We start from the raw sequence: 24,736 nt of genomic DNA on the forward strand, positions 1-24,736 counted from the left end.
ACTGAATTAGCACCACTGCTGCTGGTATCTTTTTTTTTTTTCTTTCGAGATACTGTAGTTATTCGGACTACCCGACTAATCTCACAGCGCCCAGACATAGCGAACCCGACCGATGCTAAGACGCAAACAATTGGGTTGCGGACCGAATCAACCAGGTGGACTTAGAGTAAAGACCCGCCTCCACCGTCCAAACAACCCAGTGCGGGCAGGACTCGGGGCAGGGACGGTTGTAGGTGCAACCGTCCCTGACAAATTTCCTCTTCATCAACAGCGCGTAACTTCTTTTGTTCACCGTGTAATTTTTTTTTCACAGGTTGTATTTTCATAACAGATAGTGGTGGACCCCACACTTGGCGCGAAAATCGAGTTACCACTTGTTATCTGAGCCGCACATTTTTTTGAGATCCAATCTGGACCATGAACAGTGCAGGGACGGTCATACCCTGCCCCAAATCCGTGCGGGCACTGCTGCTGGTATCTGGTCATGATTTTTGTTGCTTGGAGCTTTAAATTAAATAAATAAATTGGAGATAGATTCTTTGTGCTGACTTTTTGTACTGGCAGTCTAGTACTAGTACTGCTGCTGCTACTAAATTTGTATGCCCGGCTGGGGCTTTCAGTCGGGGCTGCCGTCTGTCTTCTTCAACCGCCAACTGTATCTTCCCATCTCACACCCACTCACCCAGCCACCGCACCACTGTAAGCTGCTGCTCCTCCTCCTTCCCCTTCCTTCCTGATCATCATTTCTACAGCTCTGCCCAATTTGGTCAAATGCAACTGTTTTTTTTTCCCTTCCTTACTTTTTGACTTCACGAATTTTCGCTTCTTCAATTCAATGCATGCATGAGTTCCTACGATCAATGCCCCGATTTTCAGGATTTTTGCCCCTTCAAATGCACCCATAGTTTTCTATTTTCTTCTTGACAAAAAAAAAAAAAGAAAAAAGAAAAATCTTCGTCTGAGATAACTGTAGCTAGCAAGCATTTGCATTGCCCAAAAAAAAAAGGGAAAAAAGTGGTGAGTAACACATTTTCTATAAGATGATGGAGAATTGCAATGTTTTTTTTTTTTTTTTAAAACTTCAATAGAAGAAGTTATATGTTGACGTGCATGTGTATGTACACTGATCTGAGATGCCTATGATCATGTACGTGGAGAGATCCTTACCCGTCATACATGTTTGTGTGTCTATGTGTGACTGTCATATAAAGAGAGAGAAATTGCGTGAATCTCTATTCATGCCTGCTTCAATTCTTGTATAAATTTTTTTTTACCAAAGAATAAAAAAGAGGGAGAAAAAAACTGAGTATAAGTTTCGTTTTACCATGATTATATACTAGTAGTTTTCAAGGGTAGGTTTTTGTTGCTTCTTTAAATTACTTTTTATCTTCATTCAATGATTCACGGGTTCATACTTTTTCAGTTTTCTAATCCTTTTGGGCTTTTTGCTGGATTAGATTCCTTTTGGGTATATAGTAGTTGTCAAGAGTTTGGTTGGCATCCCTTGCAATTCAACAATTTGTCATATTGCTCCCCTATCATATCTTCCTTGTAGCATCAGATGACAGACTTAACAGATGGCGAAAATTCGTCAAAGCAACAGACTGATGTTCAAACTATGCCAAAAGTTGAGCCTTTGAGTTATGACTTGCCATTGCCATCTGAGAATGTGCACTCAAGGGTTATGGTGGTATGTGATCTGTGTCTATAAGAGCTCAACGCTAAATCAATTGGTTTTCAATTTGCGGAAGTTTTTTAAGTCTTCTTTTATGGACAAACAGAAGGGAGAAAAATAGGACATACTAAATAATTTTCCTTGCAAGTAGGATTTTCTGTTTTGAACATGTTCTGGTTAAGCTCTAGTTTGCTGATTTCTTTCATTTATGCAGCTTCGTGCTCAGTCAGTTTCCACTAAGTTCTTTTATTCCGTTTGCTTCGTAGTCCGGCAAACCACCGTAGCATATAATTCTGGATTTAGGTAGTAATTTTGGATTTTATCTTTATGTAGAACAATGTTGCAAGCTCATCATCCAGCAATACAAGATCTTTCATCATGGAGATGGGATTTGAACCATATCTTGTGGACAGGGCAATTAGAGAACATGGTATGTCTACATAAACTGACTTGCTCCTTCACAGTTTCGAGTAATAATACACTGAGTTGGCTAAATATGGCAATCTCGTGTTTGAGAGATAATTCTCTATTTATCATGATCATCATTGTCATCATCTTCTGACAAAACAATAAATGATAGGACATTTTCTTCTCATGTAGGTGAAGACAATGTTGACTTGATATTGCAGACTCTCTTTGCATATTCTGTAAGTTATTCTTCCTTCATCTGAGCTCTGGTTGCTTGGAATTCCCTTGCAGTGCCGTTATGGAAGGTTTCCTTGTCTAATTGTGGGAGTTACAAGACTATATATGATTGACATTCTTTGAACAAGTTTTATGGCATCACATTCTCCTTATTTGTTTGTTCAATTTGTTCTTCCCCTTTCCCCTCTTTCTATGGTTAACAGAAATAATTTCTTTCTTTGGTCCAAAGTAACAACAAATGACCATATTGAATATGACTTAAAGAGTTGATTCAATTGGTAACTTCATGTGGGAAGCTTAGTTGTCAGTTGCTTTGCATGAAAGTTTCAAAATCTAGATCAAAATTTGAAACTGTGGTCTTTAATGGTTGCTGAAAGGCATTTGCACATATTACTGAGTTGAGTACAATGAATTTGCAGTTACATGAGCCAAGTACCAGACCTAGGTTGGCTGAACTCTAGTTTTGCTTAATTCCACCATCAGTTTTTGGGCAACATAGTGCTGCTAGACAGTTTAGTGTGTGTCTGCTTATTTTTTGTCTTTTTAGTTGCTTCTTCTCTAGACTTCTTTTATCTCCATGTAAATTTTAAGGATAACATCCTTAGCAAGTTGAACCAAGTCTTTAGGAAGGAAAAGGTTTGGTTGTGTGAATTATCAGTGAAAGATGGAGGACTTACATCCTATCACATTCGAAGTTGTACCTGTAAAATTCTACCGCGAGATTGAGAAGCAGCTTTTCCAAGTCTTAGGTAGTGATTTAGTTGAAGTCTGGTGCTTCAGGATTTCGTGCCTGCATGAGGCTATTATTGTCCTTTGGGCAACAGTAAGGTAAAATGAATAGTTTTCGGCACGTTTGGCTGAGTATGGTTAACCGGATTGGGTATTTATGCTACAATTGTGGTAGCTGTTGCATTAGGATACTAAAATTGAGTGGATTGCTTTATCTTTTCATCTGGACATTGAGGTGTCGTTCTGAACCATGAAGGGAATAAGTGAAGCACAAGAAAAAGATATGTGCTTCAGGATTAGTCAAGCATTCGGACAAATTTGACTATATTACCATCTAAACTCTTCATACCACAAAGTACGTTGCTTAGGTTACAACTGCTTGCTGGATGTGCTTATTAGAACTTAACTGAAAATCATAGCCTTCTGGAGCTGTATTGGTATAAATTAACCTTCTCCTTATATCAACTTCAGTTAACATGGGCGTCTGCCTATTGAGCTGAAGTAGAACTCCATCAATGAAAATCATCTTACACATAGCCAAAGAAGAATTTTGTGAGGCAGTGGCCCCAGAATTTTTTGGACGTAAAATTATCTTCACACAAAGACTTTTATTTGTTCATAGCCTTTGTTTTTGGTTTTTAGAGCTTGTGCTGGTTGATCAGTTTGTTTATATTGTTGCCTGTTATTGCCAAGATCCATGCTCACTAGCCATCATGTCTTTTGGAATGAAATAGGCTCCTCAAAAACCAAAATCTGAGCATTGTGACTCAGTTGATGCCTTATTTCACAACAATAATAAACTCCCTGCAGATTGTGGTGCAAGCGAGGTAACCTGCTCTTTATGCTGGTTTATTTTCTTTTCTTTCTATCCAAATAATGAATTTACACATTTTGGATGACCAGCCGGAACTGGTCACTTTATCAACTTCGAGTTGTGGAGATGGGTTTTTTTTTTTGGTCTAGGTCTTATTATACTTTTTTAGTGTGTTATTGACATTGTATCATATACATCCATTTTTCTACTTTCTTATCTGCTTATCTTTTTTTTCTTTTTTTGACCTTTGGTTCCATTTTTGAATTATCTAGTCATAATTGCTTCTTCCAAATTGCTTTTATTGACCTTGTAATTCTACTTTATGCACTAAAAACAAGATCCCAGTGAATTGATCTGCATTTGCACTTCCAAGGCACCTGATTAATCCACTTGTTTGTTGACCACATCAGTTATTACACCATATTTTAAGCTCTCAATGCACAAGTTTTCAAAATTGCACGGCCATTGTTTTCATTAGATGCTAAGAGATGTAAAAGCCACTTCTCTTTTTGCCTTACCTATAAAAATTAGGATATCAACACAGACTTTGTCAACCTAGCTATAGCTAGGTATGTTTTAGCTCCATTTCCCCAAGTATATGGCCTTTTTTCCTTTTAATCTTTCAGAGGAATTTTTTTTTCTGTAAATTTACTTTAATCAGTTGATTTCGATCCATATCTGTAGCTAGTTTACCTTTTTGATAAAGGCCTTCAAGCAAACATAGGATATTTCACCACACACAAGCAATATTTACTACTACAACAAAGCTATGTTACTTTTCACTTAAATATGCAGTGTCTAAAATTTCTAATGATATCTGCTTTGTAACTCAAACAGACTGTTGATATATCAGACTCATCAGATTCTCTGGATAGTTTGTTTGGGGATGATCAGGAAACTTGCAGTCACTTCGATCGCAATAGAGATGTATTCTTGAAAGAGGTAGCTATTGTCATTTGTATATTTGCAGTTTTTTGCTTTTTCTTTCTTTCTTTTTTATTTTTCCTTCCTTTGTGAAGTTACTTTCAGCATCATTGACCAGTACATGTGGACTTCATGCAATAGGTTAATGCTCTTACTTGTCCTTATCATTGTTGTTGACCTTTCTTGTATGTGTTCAGCAGTGACAAGTATTTTACTGATTAAAACATGCATGTCCAGACCAATCCATTGGATGCCAATTTTTTGGCCATTGCTTCTTCTAATGCCTTCTCTGTAGCACTAAACTTTATGTAGGTTGTTTGGTTGATATTGTATTGAAGTTTATTGAAGATTTATCAATAAACTTAGCCACCAATGTCAATGGGAAGCCATAGCCCATTTGTCAAGAATGATTAAATGGAAAATAAAAGTTGGGGCAACTTATAGAGAAATAGGAATTTTGTAATTTTATCGACAACTGCAAATTTTCTGAATAATGTCTAGCCAACTTGTTTATCACTCTTTGCATTTAAGAACTAACTTGTTGGAAGCAGAATCAAGTTGACTTGCATTTCCCTTGCATCAGTACTCTCATGTGATATAAATTCTGGAATTGTAGTTGTGTGCTATGCTGGTTGTTTTTTGAGGAAGTTGATTGTTCACTCTTAATTGAGGATACTATTCTGGTTAAGCTAATATCAAGCAAAACAGGAGAGTGTTTGCATTGATGATGCGGACTCGTTTAGGAAATCATGAAGGTCATTATTTTTCCGTTGGGCTACTGTATTTACCAATTTTGCATATCAAAATGATTATAAGAGCTCATAAGGCAAATGATACTTTGCATCTACCACTGAATGTATTTCTACTTGCAGGAGCCTGATGTAGATAGTGTCACGAGCGAGAAAAAGGCATCCTTGGTCGCAATGAGTTTCTCTAAAGATGAAGTGGAGTTTGCAATGAATGAGCTTGGTAGGTGGAAGTTTCTTTCTATTGATGCCGAAGAGGAAGGTTCTAAATTTCATGCGTTTCTATTTACCGTAAAGTCCAACAATGTCTCAAAATTTGACTTTAGTGACTTGCTTTTGGTTGCTTATGCGTTCATATAACCACAATTAGAGATGACAAGTGAAAGGAGATTGATATAGCATTTGTACACAAGGGTCCTTTTGGCATTTCTAGTTGGGAAAATTGTTTTACCTCCAACTTTACTTGAGTCTGGTGCTGTCATGTGTTTGCTTGAGTAGTATCAATATATCCCAAGCTGGAGAAGACATTATGGGGGGCTGGGAGGGGCAACCTGCGAGCATTTCTCCACCTGTAGTGAATATATGTATTCTTTCTCTTTGCAAGACAGATATTCAGGTCCTTAATAGCTCCTTTCATTGTGAGTGAGCTCTTGACTTTCATTTTTGAGGCAATGCCCTACGAGTGCTTGCTTTAGCTCTGAACATTCTGACGCCCAATCTTTCATCTATTTCACTTGTGTGCACCTTTTGCTTTCGTATGTCTTGCCATGACATCAGGATGCACTATATGCTATTCAAATTTACTGCAGATCTGATTTGTGTTGACACTTGAAATGTCATAAGTTGTCTTTCTGTTGCACAACAGGTGTAGATGCTCCTATCAGTGATTTAGTAGATTTTATCTTTGCTGCTCAGATAGCTGACAACTATGCAAAAGGTGTAAATAAGCCTACTCCTAGTGATGTAGGAAAGGACCAGGTTTTTTTTAACCATTCCTTAAGTTTTCTTATTCACTTTGGGGCTCCAAAGGATTCTCTTATTTATTATTTTTCATGTAGCATCTAGCTTGATTAAGCAATAAATGTTGTAGCTTCATTTGCATTTGTATAAGCTCACTTTGTTTTCAAATTTGAATACATGAATTCAAAAAAATTTGAATACATGGAATTCAACAAAGTCTTGATCCCTTTATGGTGAACTTTTGAAGTATTGCATCCTGTGGTAATGAGCTGGGAGCGATATTACAAGTCTACTACTGTCTCCTTTTTGATGTGTTCTTTAAATTGATGGGATCTAGAGTGGATGGAATGGGTATATAAAGCTTCATCATGCTATGTGTTCTTAAATGCGCGCGTGTGCCTGAGGAGTGGAGGCATAAATTGTGATACCGTTTGGAAAATTATATAAAGGATGAATAGGAAATGATTGACTTTCTCATATGGTGGTTGGCTCTCACTTTTGAGTATCGACTTTTACATCTATGCTGTGTGTCCAGAATAATAGCATCTTGTTTTGGATTTATCCAATCTGTTTGAAAGAGTAGGATATAGACATGCATGTATAGAGATGGGACAACTCTAGCCTGACTAGCCTTTGTGAATTGTCAAGCTTTGATTCTTTGTACCTGCCATGTGAGACGGGTAGATTTAGGGTGGTTTTTGTCATGTTGGACTATTTAGTCGGAGATGAATGTTCACGGAATGAGAGGTAGCCTTTTCATGTGAAAATTCTCGTATATATGTGGTTCTGTACGCTTTTGATATGTGCAAACCCAGAATATTGTAAACATCCCATTCTGGAGCCACACACTTGGTTAGTTGTGCTGAGTTGAGCTACAAATTTTCAGCAATTCAGCACTGAAGCATTGTTTGGAACAATGGAGAAGACACTTGTATTATTTGAAATGGGTTTTTCAGAACAACAAATTTCAACAGCTATTGAGAAGCATGGTAAGTGTAATTTTGCCATTTCCTTTCTTCCCTCTTTCCCTGGTATTTCTTTTTCTTTGAAGAGTTGGAAGATTCTCTAGTGTCTTCTAATTAAGTGAAATCTGATTTCTGTATTTCTGTTTGATTTACTCTCTTGTTGCTTTCACAACCGACTTTTTCTTTTATGGTAACTTGTGGACCATGACACTCCGCAATTTCTGCTTGCAATAATTCACACAACTGACATAATCTGCTGTGGTTTGATCGAAGAACTTAAAAAGTCATTTTCTGGTTTTTAATGTCTGTTCTGAAATTGCACCATAGATTTACCTTGTTCCTGATATTTTTGTGCTTTGACTTGAATGATCTGAGGGAGGACTGGGGAGGGGAAAGAGAGTAAACGGGGGCTTTCCTTGGGAAGGGAAAAGGAAGGGAGCAGAAAATGGTAAATATCTTCCAGTGACTCATCTCCATGTGCGTTGCATGCTTTCCACCTGTTAATTACCCAAACAATCAGAATGGTTGAAAGCATTCTCTCCCTAGGTGTAGGATTTCAGATCCTGTTCTCCTCTCCTTTTTTTTTTTTAATTCTCGGCCTCACTTTATTTTCTTCCTATCCAGGTTCAGAAGTTCCCGTCTCGGAGCTTGCTGCTTCAATTGTAGCAGAAGAAGACACTGGCACAAAGACAGACAAGGTATTACCATCATTTTGGTGGACACCTAGAAAGTAGAAATAATAGCAATAAGGATTATGAATAATGCTAGAAATATATCTGTTGCATTTGGCTAATATAAATACTATAAAGCAACTGATGTGCACATTTTAAATTTCAGTAACAACTTTTTTTGCTGGGGCAGTTTGCTAATATGTAGCCCCTTCACTTTCTGACTACTACTTATATAGCCCCTTTGCCCTTTTTTGTTTTTTTAGCATCTTCTAGCAGGCTCAAGTCTGAGTAATTCTACTGCTGGAAAATATCATTCCTTTCATCCATCTTTTGTAAAAGCCGAGGAGTATGGTTTAGATGATGTTTCCTGCAGAAACTTTGATGTCCTGGAAAAGTTGAAAGGCAAAAGGCCAAAAGAAAAATGTGATGATGAGCTATGTGGTTTGAAAATCCCAAAGCAAGAATACAATGAAGACTTCAGCTATTTTGTAGCCCCAGTGCGGTCAGAAGCAACACAAAGAGACTCTATTTCATATGGTGGTTGTCATATGCAAATTCGAAAGAAGAAGATTCACCGTGGAGCAGAACAAATGGGCATTTATGGACCAGAGAAATTGCCAATGCCCAAGTCGTGCAGAGCTTATGATGATATGTTGGCTAAACCTCCTTATTTCTTTTTTGGGAACGTTATAAGTTTAACCCACGAGTCATGGGTCAAAATCTCGCAGTTCCTGTACGCAGTTCGGCCAGAGTTTGTCAGCACTGATACTTTTTCTGCTTTAAGTCGAGAGGAAGGCTATGTTCATAACCTCCCTACTCAAAATAGGTTTCACATTCTTCCAAAGCCGCCAATGACTATACAAGAAGCTATACCACGCACGGCAAAATGGTGGCCTTCATGGGATACAAGGAAACAGTTGAGCGTCTTAACTGCTGAAGCCACGGAGATGTTTCAAGCGTGTGAGAGGCTTGGAAGAATGGTAGGTAACTCCAGAGGACTTTTGTCTGTTGAACAACAGTCAAACCTTCTCCATCAATGTAAGATGTTTAATCTTCTTTGGGTTGGCCCTCACAAATTGGCCCCTATAGAGCCAGAGGATGCAGAGCGCATTTTCGGCTATCCGGTGCATCATACTCGATCTGCTGGCTTTATCCTTGCGGACAGGCTTTCATCACTCAAAAATTGCTTTCAGATTGACACATTGGCATATCATCTTTCAGTATTGAAATCTCTTTTTCCTGGAGGATTAACTGTTCTGTCCATCTATAGTGGAATTGGCGGGGCGGAACTTGCTCTTTACAAGCTCGGTATCCAATTGAAAGTAGTTGTTTCCATAGAGCCTTGTGAAATAAAACGAAGGATTCTAAAGCATTGGTGGGAGAAACGTGGAATAACTGGGGAGTTGGTGCAGATGGAAAGCCTTGGGAGTCGTCTAGCATTTAACAAGCTTGACGGTCTGATACACAAGTACGGCGGATTTGATATTGTGATTGGTCAAAACCCATCCACTTCTTCGTCTAGAAGCTCATGTTCTAAAAAAGACAAGAACTCGCCAGGTTTAGATTTTCAGTTGTTTTATGAATTTGTTCGTGCTTTACAACTTGTGAGGAGTACAATGGAGAAAAACAGATAGGTTTTATCCATTTGTTAAGCTTCTCCAACTGTGCCGTGCTGCAATGCTTCTTTCGTTCTTCGCTTAGTGTAGGAGACAATTCAAGTTCGTGCTGCCATTTTGTGAGTCTATTCTAAGTTTTATGTTAATCGTGTCGCACCAAGCGTGGGAGTTAGTCGTCAGTCACTTAAATTAATCTCTTTTTTTGGAATGACAAAGTCGAGGGTTATGTGTATTATAATCTTACATGCAGAAGAAAAGTAACACCAGAGACTTGCAGCTACGTCGAACGAAAGATTGCACCATCATATTTGCTGTCTAGCGGTAATTGATGACTCGAATAAAATTGGACAATTTTGCTTTTGAAGAGTTGGACGCGGGATGCCAACTTTTATCCAAATATGGACTAGCGTTCCCTGTCTTCCTCTCTTCGCCTTCGTAAACATCAAACGCAAGTTGCCATTGCATCGGCATTAAGTTGGGAAAAATATAGAAAAATTGCCGTGTTTTTTTTTGGAAATTGCCGTACATTTCAATATCTAGTAACTTTAAAAGTATAATAGGGTACCGAATTGTATAATTTGAAATCATAAGAGGGACATTTTCTATCAATTTGCTTAACCATAGGAAACTTTTTTACATTATTATAACTTTAAAAGTATATCAATTAGAAATTTATTTGTTTCCGGTACAAATGCTCACCTCACCAAAAAGATGAGCATGTATTTTAAATCCGCGTTAATTCAGACGATTTCAGTTGCTTTTTAAAATTAATTCAAACCACGAAACAGCGGTGTCCGTTTATTCACGGCAACAAGAAGAGCTCAATAGCTTGCTTCAAGGAAGTCCAACAAGACTAGCTATCAGAGCTATGTTTCAAAAGCTCTTGCTGAATTTCCTTCCAGTCATCTGCTCCGATTCGTAGATTATGTGATTTATCAGTCCCCTTGCAGCACTGCAAAGCCAAAAGCACAGTAGACGAGAATGAATTTTAGCAGACAGTTGCAGTCATCTCCAGCGGGGTGAGAACAGAATGCTTTGCGTGGTCAGCCACTGATATTCCAAACATGAACAGATATTTATTAGGTTTAAAAGTCTGATTCTTCTACTTTTCCTTTATCTAATCTGGCGATACTAGGGTCCGGCCCTAGAATTCCAAGACAGAAAAGAAAAAGAAAATCCACTGCCAACTGGAGTATTAACTTCCCATGGTGCAAAATAAAACAGAATTTCCTTACTTTTGATCTTAAGCCAGCCAAAACACAATTTCCTTACGGGAATGTTTGATTATGATGTGAAGAGCTGAACCAAACATGACATCCAGGCTCAAACATGAATAATCAAAAGCAAACAAGTCAATTTCCTGATTTTGTTTTAAACTATTTAAATGGAGATGCAATCAATAACCGGTAACTATTAAGCAGCCTTGTCAAAGAACAAGAATGCCCCCTGCCCCCTCCTCACCCCTCTTTCTGGCATATACTAATAATAAGCATGACATAGGGATTATTTTGGTGCAAAGACGCAGGGAAGGCTGTCTGTACCAGTATGCATTCTCATGGACCCAGCTACCAAATTTGGAGCAAGAGAGAATTTAGAAACAAGTCGAAGAACAAGTGGAGAGAAAGGATAAGCATTCTACAAGCAGGACACATTGCTGCGGAATACAGACACAAATGAAATACAAGTTGCAACGGAACTCACTCATCTTTCAACTTTTGAATTTTATCTGGATCTGTCTCATGCATATGCTTCTTGAATTGCTGCCTCACCATGCCAACTACAAGTTCGGTGTTGTGTTGCTGCAAATTAGTAACATAGAGAAGGTTATCTCTCACATTTTTACAATACAAGAGGACTATATCTGTTTTCACTGGACAAAAAAAAAAAAAAAGATACGCCAACAAGAAAAATTGGTTTTGTGTGACAAAAGCAGTAGATGATGATTTTAATTAAAGCAGCAAAAATTTTGGTCATTATGCAGCAGAAAGCAAAAGTAGATTGAACCCCATACCTTGTGCCCAATATATTTAGCTCGCCGGAGGCATTCGCGATAAAGCTACAAGAATTATAAGCAAAACAATATAGCTGAACCCCATTTCAACAAAAAGAATAGAAAGTATAGGACCATAAAACATACAAGCATGTGAGCCATGATTGACACCAGAGAGAAAACAAAGGAGGGCACTAACACGGATAACATTATTGGCCAGCTCAGGAGGCAAAGCTGTTTGAAGCGAGGGCATCCTCTATCTTACCTATAGCTCCAAACCTGCGTTATCTCCAAGCTGCTGCTCAAAAGGAAAAAAAAAAAAAAAAAACTTATAATTATTTTTCAAGCCTTTAGCCATTGCAAAGATTCCAAAGGTATCAGAGTTGACCGAGTCTGACTAAAGGCTGAAGGTGAATGTGCACTTAGGCAATTAAAGGAATCAACGAACCAGCAACAAATTTAACCATATGGAGTTTGGTAAGCATAGCTGAAGCTTCTGGCGTTTGAAAAACCACGCCAAAATGGGCAGTTTTTGGGGTAAAAGCTCCTGTATGTAGCTAACGAAGAATTTCAGAACTACTAAAAATATATGCAACGCAAGGATGTTGGCCTATAACAGGAAAAAAAAAAACCAATCTTGGAATAGTCCTTAATGAGTAGTAATAACTACAACCTGAGCAAGCCCTCTGCAATTACAACTCCACAATCTTGAATAAAGATTTCGATACTCAACCGAGAAAGTGAAATGGTATAAGATGAATTTCTCAAGCCAGGAGACCCCAGTAATGCAGCTTTCACACACATACACCAAAGACGGAGACACAAATGACAGAACTCGGATTCAATCAGTTGCAAAATCTCTTTTACCAAACAAACAATTTCAATCCAACAAAGAAACAAGTAAAACGACAAATAGTAATCTAAAAAAAAATCTAAATGCTAAAAAAAATTGATATTAACAAATGGAAGAAAGAATAAATAGAGAGAAAGAAAGAACACGCATACCAGAAAGACCAGTACTTGGAACTGAGAAAAGGAATGATAAATATATTAATGTTCTTGCAATTTCCCCGGCGGTCCAGAAGCAAGAGATGGGAAAAGCGAGAGAGAGAGAGAGAGAGAGAGAGAGGCGCTGCCGTTCGGGTTCGGGTGACTCGTCTCCCTTTTTTATTTTTCTACCTGGGCTGGGCTAGTAAGACCACAATCCTGATTTTCGTGGCTTAACTTATTTGGGCAAGGCGAGAAAACGATGCCCAAAAAGGATTAGCCCAATCCAAATATCCGACGGAGTGAGTCTATTAATATATCTCGAAGGACCCGACCCGGAGACCCCACAAGATTAGCAGAAGTGTTTGGAAATGACCGCTGCTTATTCAAACGGAGCGACTGATTCCCATTTCCAAATTCCCGTCCGTCACTGCAATTTCTTTCTCTTCTTCTTCCGCAATTTTTTTTTTTTAAAAAAAAATTTTTTTGGTGAACCAACTAATCATCAACTCACATTTACCCAATTCTATTAATCTTTTTCTTGTTCTGGAATCCCCGAGCCTAAATGGCCGTTCCTGAACGGCGATCATTAACTTTCTCACTCACCCTTTTTCAATTGTGAAAATAGCTTAGAAGAAGACGCACTAGTAGAAGAAGAGGGGGCGGATCATTTCCTAGTTCGCCATCATGTTCGAGGCACATGTATGGCTATCATTTTTTTTTTTTTTTTTACTGATTCCGTCCTTGTTTGTCCTTTCTTCCTTTTCTATCATTTTCTTATGCTTGGAAAAGTCTCAGTCCTCCTAATTTTTATTTTTTTCTTTATAATTTTTTTAAAAATTTTTGTTGGTTACGGAAAAAAATTATGTTTGGTACTAGTTCCTCGCTTGCCTGTTCAGTGCATTGTTCGATAGTTTTCTTGTTTTCTGTTTTATTAGTGTTAAATTCAGCAGCTGGGTGGGTAGGTCTTCCTTGTGGTACTATTTTTCTGAGGTGATTTCCGGGCGATGTGAGCACTTCTTTTCATGGATTAAGCACATTTTTGATCGCTGGGCAATTGGTTGTATTATTCGCTGTGGTGCCCTCCTGTGAAACTGGAATCGGATGGTGTAGTACGGTGCCTAGATGGTAGTGCCTTATAATTTTTTGGTAGCCAACTGAAATAGGAGGTTTAGTGGGATTAAGATGATCTGTGAACTATAGATGGAACTCTTTTTCTTAAAAAAAAGGAAGCATTTAAAAGTCAAATTGTGCAATGTGAATGGACGACTTGTGATATTCAATTTGATAACTAAGGGTGGAATGCCTTATGAAGTTGCATTGTTAGTGTCATAGCTAGCAGGTTTGTTGGGCTTAAGCAATGACAGCACGGTACTCATCAAAAGCAATTCTACTTAGTCCTCGCATGTTCCGAGAGTAAGGAAAGGATGTGATGTGCCTTGGTTACGTTTTGGTAAGTGAGGACGCAACCCATGCAAGTAGTAATTGTAGTGGCTAAGGTCTCTTGGGTTGCTCTAGTGGGTAGTTGGACTTTGGCAAATATATTTTGTAATTTGGGCTTGATTTTTTTTTTTCGTCTTTTCTTAATTGGTTTAAGTTCTTCTAAGTTAAAACATGTTTCACAAGATTGACCATTTGAACTTTATCGACGCCTCTATCTTGGAGTCATCTAACTAGTTTTGCTTAGATATATTGAGCTTTCTTGATGTCAAATGGTGCAGAGTGAGATGATCACAAGTTTCTGTTTCTTTTCCCCTTCTACGAGACTATAAGAAATGTTTCAGAGTTTATTGTCCTTCGCTAGTGGTTATGTTTGTCATTTTCTTGGTTCTGAAAAGTAATCAGGAGGTCATCTTCATGTGGTGGATTCAGTACCTAGTGAACTCTAAAGCTTGTCAAAAGCATTTTAGGTCCTTGAAGGGTATCTTTAACTTTTAAAATATTGAAGCAGAATGGTATTCTGACCAAAATTCTCTTCAAGTGAGTACGAATTTTCTACCTAATTCAACAAAAGAGGTGCTTTTACTGTCACGGAGAAAAAAAATTGCATCATCTTTTTGTTTGTATTGCTTTACAAATGTCAACTTTCTGTAACCTTAATTTGTTGCAAGTCTTCCAAATGGACAGATAACCTAATCTTTTCCCTCTTCTGATTCACTCTTCTCCTCCAACCCTAATCCTGGTAGCTCCCTCTGTTTTTTTTTGGGGGGGGGGGGGGGGGAGGGAAAGGAAGTACAAAAAAAAAAAAAAGCTTATGAAATCAATCTATGCTTATCTCAGCGTCCAAGAGAAAAAAAAAAGGATGTGTTCTACCTGCTTCTATTGCCAGTATTGTTATCTTGCTTTTTAAGTAGCTCAGCCTTTCAAACCCTTGTAATCTGTCTCCCATTGTTTCTCCATCTCCCATATCCCAGTGGCTGATTTTTCTTTAGCCTTTAAAGTATCTTTATGAGATTTTTCTATTTCTTAACTTTTGTTGTTAGTATGAAGCTCTTTTTTGACGTTTCTGTTAGAGCATCAAGTGGACATTGACTGGGATTATTTGCAGGTTTTGCATTTGCTCCGACGATATTTGGGTGAATATGTTCATGGTCTCTCTGCAGAGGCCTTAAGGATTAGTGTTTGGCAAGGTTTTTCTAATCCTCTGATACTTTTTTTTTTTTCAATGTGTTTCATGCTGAAGTAGTAACCCTTCGCTCTTCTGGATTAATTTAAATTGAACTGTACATGTAGATATAATGGTACCTATTATTTCTAGACATTATTTTTTAGAGTGTAAAATGAAGTGCTGAAGAGATTTTCATGGCATTTGTTGACTTGGAAAAAGCATATAACAGAGCTTAAGAATTATGTTAGGGTGAAAATAGGAGCAAACTTTTGACGCCATGACCACACTGAGAAAACTATAGTCTATCTAGTTAATTTTTGATTGTATTGATGATTAATTTTCCTTTTATTTCATGATGATACTGTGCAGCTCTTACAGTTAAAGCTGCTGAATTTAGACAAGACTTTTGTATTGAAGCTCTTGGCATGAGAATTGAGTAGATGCAACATTTTGAATATCTCAGTTGTAATTTTTGAACGCATACGAAATTTTGGCTTGATTTGATACATACATACATGCATACATATGTATGAATGTATGTGTGTCTAGTGAGAGAGAGATTGATTCTGGAATGAAGTGACTCATCGAATTTAAGCTGGTTAGGTAAATGAAGAGCTTAGAAGTGAGAGAAATTCAAAGGCACTGGTTTTTAGTACACAATAAGTAGCTAAAATGCATGAGAATTGAGTAGATGCAACATTTTGAATATCTCAGTTGTAACTTTTGAATGCATATGAAATTTTGGCTTGATTTGATACATACATGCATGCATGCATACATATGTATGTGTGTATGTGTGTATAGAGAGAGAGAGATTCTGGAATGAAATGACTCATCGAATTTAAGCTGGTTAGGGTAAATAGAAGAGCTTAGAAGTGAGAGAAATTCAAAGGCTGAATGGTTAGTACACAATAAGTAGCTAAATTGCGTGTGATCCTGTACTAGGTGACTAAGAGATGCAAACCAGAAGACTTGTGTTTATAATACGAGATTGCTAGCATGTTATGGGTGTGTAGCTGAAAGTCAATATTAGAAGAGAGTGATTATTTTCCTATTAAGTTGACGATTGGCACTTATAGGATTAAGTGAAAATCTGTTGTATTTGGGAGTTTTTATGGTAAAAAAATAGTGTGTAGGTTAATGATAAGAAAAGCTTGAAAAGTCTGACTTGAAAAGGAGGTGCATCAAAATGACCTGTAATCATGCAATGGAAGGAATATAAACTTGGCTGGTAAAATCTATTACCCAGGGAGTACAATAGAAGATAGTAAATCATAGCTGGTGGCATATAGTTTAAGATGAAATTTTTGTTCAAGATCTGATCCATGTCAGAAAGGATGTGGCAATTGTTGAAAGTAGCACGTTTCTTCTGTAATCATGGTGACTTTTTTGTTCAGTTCTTGTAATTTTCAAGGGTGTCCAAGTGAACAATAAAAGAGTCATATCTATAGGTGTGTTTTCTTCGCATATTATTTCTGTACAATTAGAAAAGAAGAAAAAAGCCATGTTGCAGGTTTTGTCATCTCTTTCAACCAGAGGTCTTGGTACCTATACTCTCTTTTTACTTATTAACAGTTATTCTGTTAGTCAAAGAAGAATATAAAGCTCACTGATTTGCGTCTGGGCTTTTTACTTATTAACAGTTATTCTGTTAATCAAAGAAGAATATGTAGTTCACTGATTCGCTCACTATACGCTGTGTGCTTTTGTTTCTCTCTCTCCAACTATATTGTTTATACTCAAGAATAACGTTGGTTATGGTTATCACTTGCCATGGATTTTACTTCTATAGGTGATGTGGTTCTGAAAGATCTGAAATTAAAGGCAGAGGCTCTAAACTCGCTCAAGCTTCCTGTCACGGTGAAGGCTGGTTTTGTTGGTACAATAACTTTAAAGGTATTCACTTGGTCTCTTTTTACTGTGTTGCTACTGCCAGAACCATATCCCCATATTCTCCATCGCTAGAAATAAGAATTGTCTTGTTCATGACTTTTTTCTTGCATTATTCTGTTTGAGAACTTACAGTTTTTAATCTGTTTGAGAGCCTTCTATTGTGTATATATTTTATATCTGTTGCTTTATATGCATTTCTAACAGCCATTGCTTTATTCGTGGAGAATTACGAGTTGCCATTATTGAATGATGCCATGTTTATTACTATATGCTTATTTAAGAATTTTCTTAATTTCTGTTCATTTTGAGAGTAGCTTTGGGAGGTTTTTAAAAAATCTACTTGATCATTTTATCTATGACTGTGAATTCTTTTTTACTTATTTTTATTTGAACTGACTATATTCAATAGGTTCCTTGGAAAAGTCTTGGAAAGGAGCCAGTAATTGTGCTTATTGATAGAGTATTTCTCCTAGCTCATCCAGCGGCTGATTCAAGGTCTCTTAAGGTAATGAGGTATATTTTGTTCTGTAGAAATGCTTACTCCCTGTTCATCCTGTTAATGGTAGTTGCTTTTGTTTCTTCTTCTCACCTTTGTCTTTATAAGGAAGAGGATCGTGAAAAGCTTTTCCAGGCCAAACTTCAACAAATTGAGGTGAAGATTTTTCATGCTTATGCATCTTTATGTTTTATTTTTGCCTTCTTTCATTTTGATATTGACATAATAGTAACTGTAAAGTTGGTTTGTACGCTTTAGAGTAGTTAGGTTGCAATGCGACCCACAATTTGGTGACAAGAGCCATTGCCTGTGAATTGTGCCTTTACTGTTACATGATCTTTATGATTCTTCGACAACATGTGTTAGTATCTTTTCTGCTATTTAACTTGCAAATGATTTCTTTGTGTCCTTATTTGGCATTAAATTAGATGCATACCAGGCTCTTCATGATGGAATTATGTATTCGATATATAATAAAGCAAATAATGGCCTTCTACTACTTTTAAGGTGCTGTTTTTAACCTTGTTTCTTTCGTCTTTTGTTTTAATATAACCATCCCTATGAATGGAATTTTTTTTTACAACAGTTTCTCTATTGTGTATATAATGATGTAATGGAAAATTGTTCATTTGTAGTTATTGCATGTTTTATATTGTAATTGAGGATTGTTCATTTATTCTTTGGCTACACTGGTGCAGTATGCCCCGACCTATGAAATGTACAAAAGCCTTTGCCCATACTTTTGCCTTCTGGGATAATTATATGGAAAAAGCTTGTCTGGCATATAGGTGCATAGATAGACACTGATGTTGATGTTCCTGTAAGTGAAAAAAGTTAGATTAAAATGGAAGGGGCAATGATAAAAGAAAAAATCTATGATATATTTTTGGAGAATATGGTAATTGTTGCTAATATTTAACCGTATGAAGTGGGTTTTTGCAATACCACTCAAGAATGCTTCTGCCATTTTATTAACAAAACTACGTGTTTATTTATGTAGGAAGCAGAATCGGCCACCCTTGAAGCATTATCAAGATCAAAGCCTGGAAGCGTATGACCCTGGATACTAGATTTTGCACTAACAGTAGCTATATGATCTCTGTATTATCTGCTACAAATGTATATCAGCTTTTGATGCATTACATCTCACGTGGATGGTGTTATCATGATATTTTTGTTTGGTTTAAAATCTTGAGTAAGTTGCTATGTTATTTTGTGCTAAGAATTTGACCATCCCTTTTGTTACTGATGTATTGAGAGGATAGAATTATATCCTATATTAATAATCCTCCTCCTTCTCGGGTCAAATGCAATTATATCCCACTAAGGTTGATATATTTTTTTTCTCCAACTAAGGTTGATATGTAAGCACAGTTTCTTTTCATCAGATTTCTTGATGTTACAGGCTAATGAAAACCTTTTTGGTTATTGTACTACAAAGTATTGCGTTTTTCGGTCTTTGGTTTAGTTTGAAGTATAAGATTCTAATAACAGGGAAAAGCCTTGATGCAATACTACACTGTGCATTTCTTTTTTCTTATTTTCCTTTTTGAGTTGGATCAGGTTTGATATGTACTGAGAACCTCTGGACTGCAGTCTGCTGGTCTTAAGATAAATGTAGACTTTTACATTATTTCATGAACTTGTCTTTCCTTTTTTGGGATTCCAGCTGTTGACATGCATCAAATTATCAAGGGTAGAATTGCATCAAGGCCTGTGTAACTTCCTTTTTCCTTTTTTTTTTTGTGTGTGTGTGTTAAGCGGTTGACCATCCCCTATGCTGTTGATGTATTGAGAGGATACACCCTGCATTAGTAATCCTCCTTTGTTTTCGGTCAAATGCAGTTTACCTCACTAAGGTTGATATGTAAGCACAATTTCTTTTCCTCTGATTTCTTGAAGTTACAAGCTAATGAAACCATTATGGTTATTGTACTAAAAAGTACTGGGTCTTTCTTTGCGGTCTTTCGGTTAGTTTGATGCAATTACGAAAACAGTGGATTGGTACTATCAGATTCTAACAATAAGGCCTAGCCTTGATGCAATACTACACTGTGCTTTTTTTTTTTTTGGAGCTGGAAAGTCACAGGTTTGATATGTAATGAGAACCTCTGGTTTGCAGTCTACTGTCCTAAGTTTCATAAATGTTGACTTTTACTTTATCTCATGCACTTGTCTTTCCTTTTATGGAATTCTAGCTGTTGACATGCATCAAATGATCAAGGTTAGAGTTGAAAAATAAAATGATAGTGAATTGACTCCTAACTGAAACTAAGGTATGCTTGGCATAATTTCTCCAGGGAAGTTTACTTAGAAATTGGGCTTTTCAAATGGGGCTTATGTATTGGGCTTTCAAGATAGAATGTATTTGTGCTTGTACATTGTACGGAGTTCTTTTACTTATTAAACAACATTTATTCACTTAAATGTTGCTTGGTGAAACAAATGGAGAAGTGCAAATGAGTTTGTCATTGACAAAGTAGTCTATGTCTTGTTAGTCATTTCTTGAAAGTTGTGATAAAACAACTATTTACCATTCTTTTAGTGGGTTGCAATCTCTAGGAGTCTATTCTAAGGAAGCAACAACTATGGCTTACTGGGGAGCCCTTCTCTACTTCCCGCCACATTGTTATGTTTCTCGAAGTATCTTTGTGCTTTTAGTAAAGCCCATGTGTAAAACCTAGCAAATCAAGTTGAGGACCAAACTGTAAAGAGTTTACCTAACACTCTTGTCAGCTTTCAGTTTCACTTGACAATTTATTTAGCTTGTGTTTCTGGTTATTCTGGAACATTGTTGAGAGTGTTTACTTTTGGTGATGTAATCTTGCATTTGTCATTTTGCAGCCATCACCTGGTAATTCTTGGCTGGGATCATTGATTGCTACTATAATTGGAAATCTCAAAATTTCCATTAGCAATGTTCATGTCCGCTATGAAGATTGGATCAGGTCTGTTTTTGTCTTTGACTTGGATGTCCTAGTTAGGGTTTTCCCATTATCTAAGTTAATTGTTTGCTGCAACTGCATTTCTATTTCTACAGCAATCCGGGACATCCCTTTTCATGTGGTGTTACTCTTGCAAAACTTGCTGCTGTTACCATGGATGAGCAAGGGAATGAAACCTTTGATACAAGTGGGGCTTTGGATAAGTTACGGAAGGTTGGTTATTTGTCCTTAAAGTAGAGGTTGTTTGCAGAGCATCACTTGCAGTGAAATGCTAGGCTTATATGACTTTGTCCATTTTGAGGATATTTCATCAAGAAATCCTGGATGTTTAAATTAATATAGGTTTCCTTCCCACATGATAGGAGTATAGAGTGAATTTTGTACACAGGTCACTAATATTCTATGTTAAATTTTTGTAATCCCTGCTTTACTATGACTTCCTTTGTGTTTCTGAAAGTAGCAAGCATATGATGCTGAAGTAAGATAAACTGCTGAATGTTTAAACTGTTATGTGTGGAGAAGCTGCTTCTATTAAATATATTTTCAATCTAGTCATTCAACTTTTTGTCAGTTGTTTATTCAAAGACGTTGCATTCTCGAACTACTGTGCATTTGTTGTTAGCTATTGGTTGGTAAACTTTATTTACAGTAGGCCATACTTTCTGCTGTTGGTTTAACATTGGTTGACAAGAGTTATTGTCATTGCATTGCTCTTTCTACTGAGTTACAAGTTTTTGATGGTGATTTGTCTTTATATATATATATATATATGATGATATTGAATAAAAATGTTTCCTTGTTAGAGGTGTATGGACCACGTAATTGAAAGGATATAGTTGACCCTGTGATTTATTTGGCTTAGCATGAAATTATGGGTATGTTTGGATTGGTATTGTTTTCAAAAAATTATTTTCTTGCATCACAAACGCTTTTTTCAATCAACTTTTTATCTTTCAAACCACCTTTTATCCCACATACATCACATCATAAAAAGTGCTGCAGTAATTATTCCAAATAAAATTTCAAATAATATCCTATCCAAACACACTTGTTGTTTTTGTAAGTGGCATTAGCCACTGATTTAACACACTATTTTAACTAATATTGACGTATGAAAATTGGCCATTGTGATTTGATATTTGTTTGAATTGATATGAATCATATCTCTTGAGTACTTCATGAAATGAATTCAGTACTTTTTCAGAGCCATGAATCCACCTTGACTATCTGGACTTCCATGTTCTCAGTATATTGTGTGATTTTGTTGCAGCAAATGACTTGAAATGTCTGCCTGTAGAATTGTCTTTCTTTCCAAAGTTCTATATAGGACTTGGCTACGCATCTTTGTTTAGAATATTTGGACTAACTTCGTACATTCTTGTTGTAGTCATTGCAACTTGAAAGGCTTTCTGTGTATCATGATTCCAACCGTGATCCTTGGAAGTTGGATAAGAAGTGGGAGGATCTTAGTCCCAAAGAGTGGGTTGAGGTATATAATCTTCTTGCAAGAGTTACTAGCTACATCTCATGTTCTGATTTTCCCTTTATGTTAGTTACAGAAGCAGTTAGGGAAGGGATGCGACTTTTTTTAGCGGATATTTTAATTTTGCATAGTCAGTTTCTTGATGCATGCTTTCTCCTGTTTCCTTTTATTATATTTTTCCTTATACTGACTTTGTCTATTTTAGATCTTTGAAGATGGTATCAATGAGCTTCCAAATGGCAATTCTTTGGTGTCTGCATGGTCACAAGATCGCAACTTCTTAGTGTCTCCCATCAATGGTGTGCTGAAGTATCACCGTCTTGGGAATCAAGAAAGAAATGATCCAAATATTCCGTTTGAGAAGGCTTCTCTTATTGTCCCTGATGTCTCCTTGGCGATTACAGAGGTTATATGCTGTGGTTTGCTGCATTATTCTATTAGTTTATACCGACTTGCGTATTGCATCTTGCATCTCTCTTATTCTCTGTCTCCTATGAATTCCACCCCCAAAAGAAAAAAAGAGAACACCTCCACAACCAAAGCTCAGTACGAGAAATTTTTAATTCTGCCTCCAAAACTGGCTTGAAAAATTGTCTGTCTGAATGAAAATTGTGTATGATTGCTGGCCAAGACCATCTGATCATTGTTTTTTTTCTGTTTGGAGCTCATTATTTGTAACTCTTCCAAAATTTTTCCTTTCTCCCGTCCTCTTCCTCTTTTTCTTAACAAAGAAAGTATTTTTTTAGTCATTATTGTTTTTTCATTTTTTAAAAATTGTCTCCTCCATTTTGCAACAATGAATGTAATGAACTTTCCTTGTAGGCTCAATATCATGACTGGATAAGACTTATGGAGGTGATTTCAAGATATAAGACATATGTTGACATCTCTCATTTAAGACCAATGGTTCCAGTTTCAGACAATGCAACATTATGGTGGCGATATGCTGCTCAGGCTGGATTACAGCAGAAGAAGATGTGGTAACTCATATATTGAACAGTAGTGCAATGTTGCTAAATATGTTAGTTTATACATGATTTTCCTCTTGCTCCTTTTACACAAGGTTTTTCCTATTTAATTGAATACGGACTTCAGTCCCTAAATTATGTATCTTAAGAATTGTGGTCATTTATGCAGTTGGTTTATACTCTTATCTAAAGTTTTATACTAGTATTATTCTATAAATTAGTTTGATTAACGCATTCTCCTTGATATTTCAGTTACCGACTTTCATGGGGCCAGATTAAGTGCCTGTGCAATCTTCGTCGACGTTATGTGCTGTTATATGCTACTTCATTACAACGGTCTTCAAATATTGACAACTCTGCTATCAGAAATATCGAGAAAGATCTAGATCCCAAAGTTATCCTTTTGTGGAGGTATAGAGAGCTTCCCACGTCGCCCACCCCAATCTTCTCTTGAGTTAATTCTTTTACATTGATGGGGTTGTGCTTATGGAATGTGTTCTCAAACTAGTTGATTATTCCTCAACTAAGTTGTTGTGAGTTGTTCTTTGTTTTACCTACATTTAAGTGGTGGGGTATTCTTATTATGGTGAAGTGTGTGCGCACAAATTCTGCTTCTTGTTCAAAAAAATAAAGAAGATATGATTTTGCTGTTCTGATCTATCAAGAGAGTTTTGCCCTGTTTAAGATCAAATCTATGTGCGCCTTTTGCTCTATCTGATATTGTATCACTAGCTGATTCTGGCCTACCATTGAGTTTTAGTTATTTTAAATGGTCTGTTTGTGTGTCAAAACTTCAGAAGTCAGAGGAATCTGTATATTTTGACTTTCTGAAATTGTAAAGTTTTTGAACATGATTGGTTGGTTACTAGTACATATGTCATAACAGGAGTTTTTAGTGGCCATGGAAGTGAGAAGAGAAGTTGCAAACAGAAATTTATTAAGGTTATGTCTTGCTGTGGTGTTCATTTACCCTTTCCTTAGTTGAACTTGATAATTGTAGATCTCAGCCTCCTACTAATTCTTTGAGTTTGCATCATATCTGCTATTCAGATGATAGTGTTGGATGCTTCATGATGTGACAATGCTCTATTATCCCTAGTTAAATGGACGACAAATAGAAAATTTTCTTTTGATTGTTGAGAGCAGACTTTATATGAACCTGTCATACCTGATGCAATTAAATCTTCAGAAGTTTTCCAAATGGGAATACGGTTGATGTATACTTGATGGTACTTCTGTGCAACAGCTTCTTTTCCCTAGATAAATTACTATGCATATGATGAACTTGTAAAAGAAAATATAATTGATCTTGTATTGTCATGTTTATAGTCGTGGGTGATGACTTTTCTGTATATTGGATGTGTCCCTCTAGGTTACTTGCCCATGCTAAGGTTGAATCTGTAAAATCCAAGGAAGCAGCAGAACAGAAGATGCTTAGGAAGAGAAGCTGGTTTTCCTTTCGATGGTTTGTAATTGTTTATTTTCTTGAATTTATTTATGTTTGTGTCCCTTGTTTATATGCTGCTTTATTTTTCTGAATTTTTTTCCTTTTCTTGACAATATATTTAGATTTGTCACTTAGTCCATTTTCAATGGGTTTAAATAGTTCTTTCAATCTCAG

The 24,736-nt window shown here is 36.7% G+C and overlaps 3 protein-coding genes across 11 annotated transcripts in view; 2 read left to right on the forward strand and 1 right to left on the reverse strand.

Annotated features, from left to right (window-relative positions):
- The first annotated feature begins 531 nt into the window (after positions 1–531).
- LOC113733842 (probable inactive DNA (cytosine-5)-methyltransferase DRM3) lies at positions 532–9,905 on the forward strand. Of its 4 annotated transcripts, none has more exons than XM_072081612.1 (11): positions 532–699; positions 1,458–1,690; positions 2,009–2,105; positions 2,276–2,322; positions 3,784–3,876; positions 4,701–4,805; positions 5,660–5,756; positions 6,399–6,511; positions 7,380–7,482; positions 8,083–8,156; positions 8,393–9,905. In XM_072081612.1, exons 2-11 carry the CDS (start codon positions 1,562–1,564, stop codon positions 9,761–9,763), a joined length of 2,229 nt encoding a protein of 742 aa, XP_071937713.1. In that variant the 5' UTR covers positions 532–699; positions 1,458–1,561; the 3' UTR covers positions 9,764–9,905. The 4 variants fall into 4 exon arrangements, with proteins under 4 accessions (XP_071937713.1, XP_027115835.1, XP_071937712.1 ...); XM_027260034.2 differs by having other exon boundaries at positions 1,562–1,690; XM_072081611.1 differs by having other exon boundaries at positions 533–699; positions 1,556–1,690.
- A 575-nt stretch (positions 9,906–10,480) lies between these two features.
- LOC113733843 (uncharacterized) lies at positions 10,481–12,900 on the reverse strand. Of its 6 annotated transcripts, none has more exons than XM_072081614.1 (5): positions 12,741–12,900; positions 11,883–12,030; positions 11,757–11,801; positions 11,447–11,544; positions 10,481–10,697 (listed from the first exon to the last, which is right to left on the reverse strand). In XM_072081614.1, the coding sequence occupies exons 2-5, from the start codon at positions 11,943–11,945 to the stop codon at positions 10,619–10,621; spliced, it is 285 nt and encodes a 94-aa protein (XP_071937715.1). In that variant the 5' UTR covers positions 11,946–12,030; positions 12,741–12,900; the 3' UTR covers positions 10,481–10,618. The 6 variants fall into 6 exon arrangements, with proteins under 6 accessions (XP_071937715.1, XP_027115836.1, XP_027115838.1 ...); XM_027260035.2 differs by having other exon boundaries at positions 11,883–12,033; XM_027260037.2 differs by having other exon boundaries at positions 11,935–12,033; positions 12,741–12,897.
- Positions 12,901–13,076: 176 nt separating this feature from the next.
- LOC113735303 (uncharacterized) overlaps positions 13,077–24,736 on the forward strand; it is a 41,720-nt gene continuing 30,060 nt past the window's right edge. Inside the window, exons 1-13 of the mRNA XM_072083258.1 lie at positions 13,077–13,424; positions 15,271–15,352; positions 17,123–17,226; positions 17,633–17,728; positions 17,828–17,875; positions 18,720–18,770; positions 20,564–20,667; positions 20,760–20,877; positions 22,052–22,153; positions 22,353–22,553; positions 22,970–23,127; positions 23,368–23,526; positions 24,488–24,580. Of these exons, the coding sequence (XP_071939359.1) occupies positions 13,410–13,424; positions 15,271–15,352; positions 17,123–17,226; positions 17,633–17,728; positions 17,828–17,875; positions 18,720–18,770; positions 20,564–20,667; positions 20,760–20,877; positions 22,052–22,153; positions 22,353–22,553; positions 22,970–23,127; positions 23,368–23,526; positions 24,488–24,580 (1,331 nt within the window). The 5' untranslated portion in view covers positions 13,077–13,409. The remainder of the gene's footprint in view (positions 13,425–15,270; positions 15,353–17,122; positions 17,227–17,632; positions 17,729–17,827; positions 17,876–18,719; positions 18,771–20,563; positions 20,668–20,759; positions 20,878–22,051; positions 22,154–22,352; positions 22,554–22,969; positions 23,128–23,367; positions 23,527–24,487; positions 24,581–24,736) is intronic.

This window comes from Coffea arabica, chromosome 3c, assembly GCF_036785885.1.
Source record: "Coffea arabica cultivar ET-39 chromosome 3c, Coffea Arabica ET-39 HiFi, whole genome shotgun sequence".
Taxonomy (NCBI): domain Eukaryota; kingdom Viridiplantae; phylum Streptophyta; class Magnoliopsida; order Gentianales; family Rubiaceae; genus Coffea; species Coffea arabica.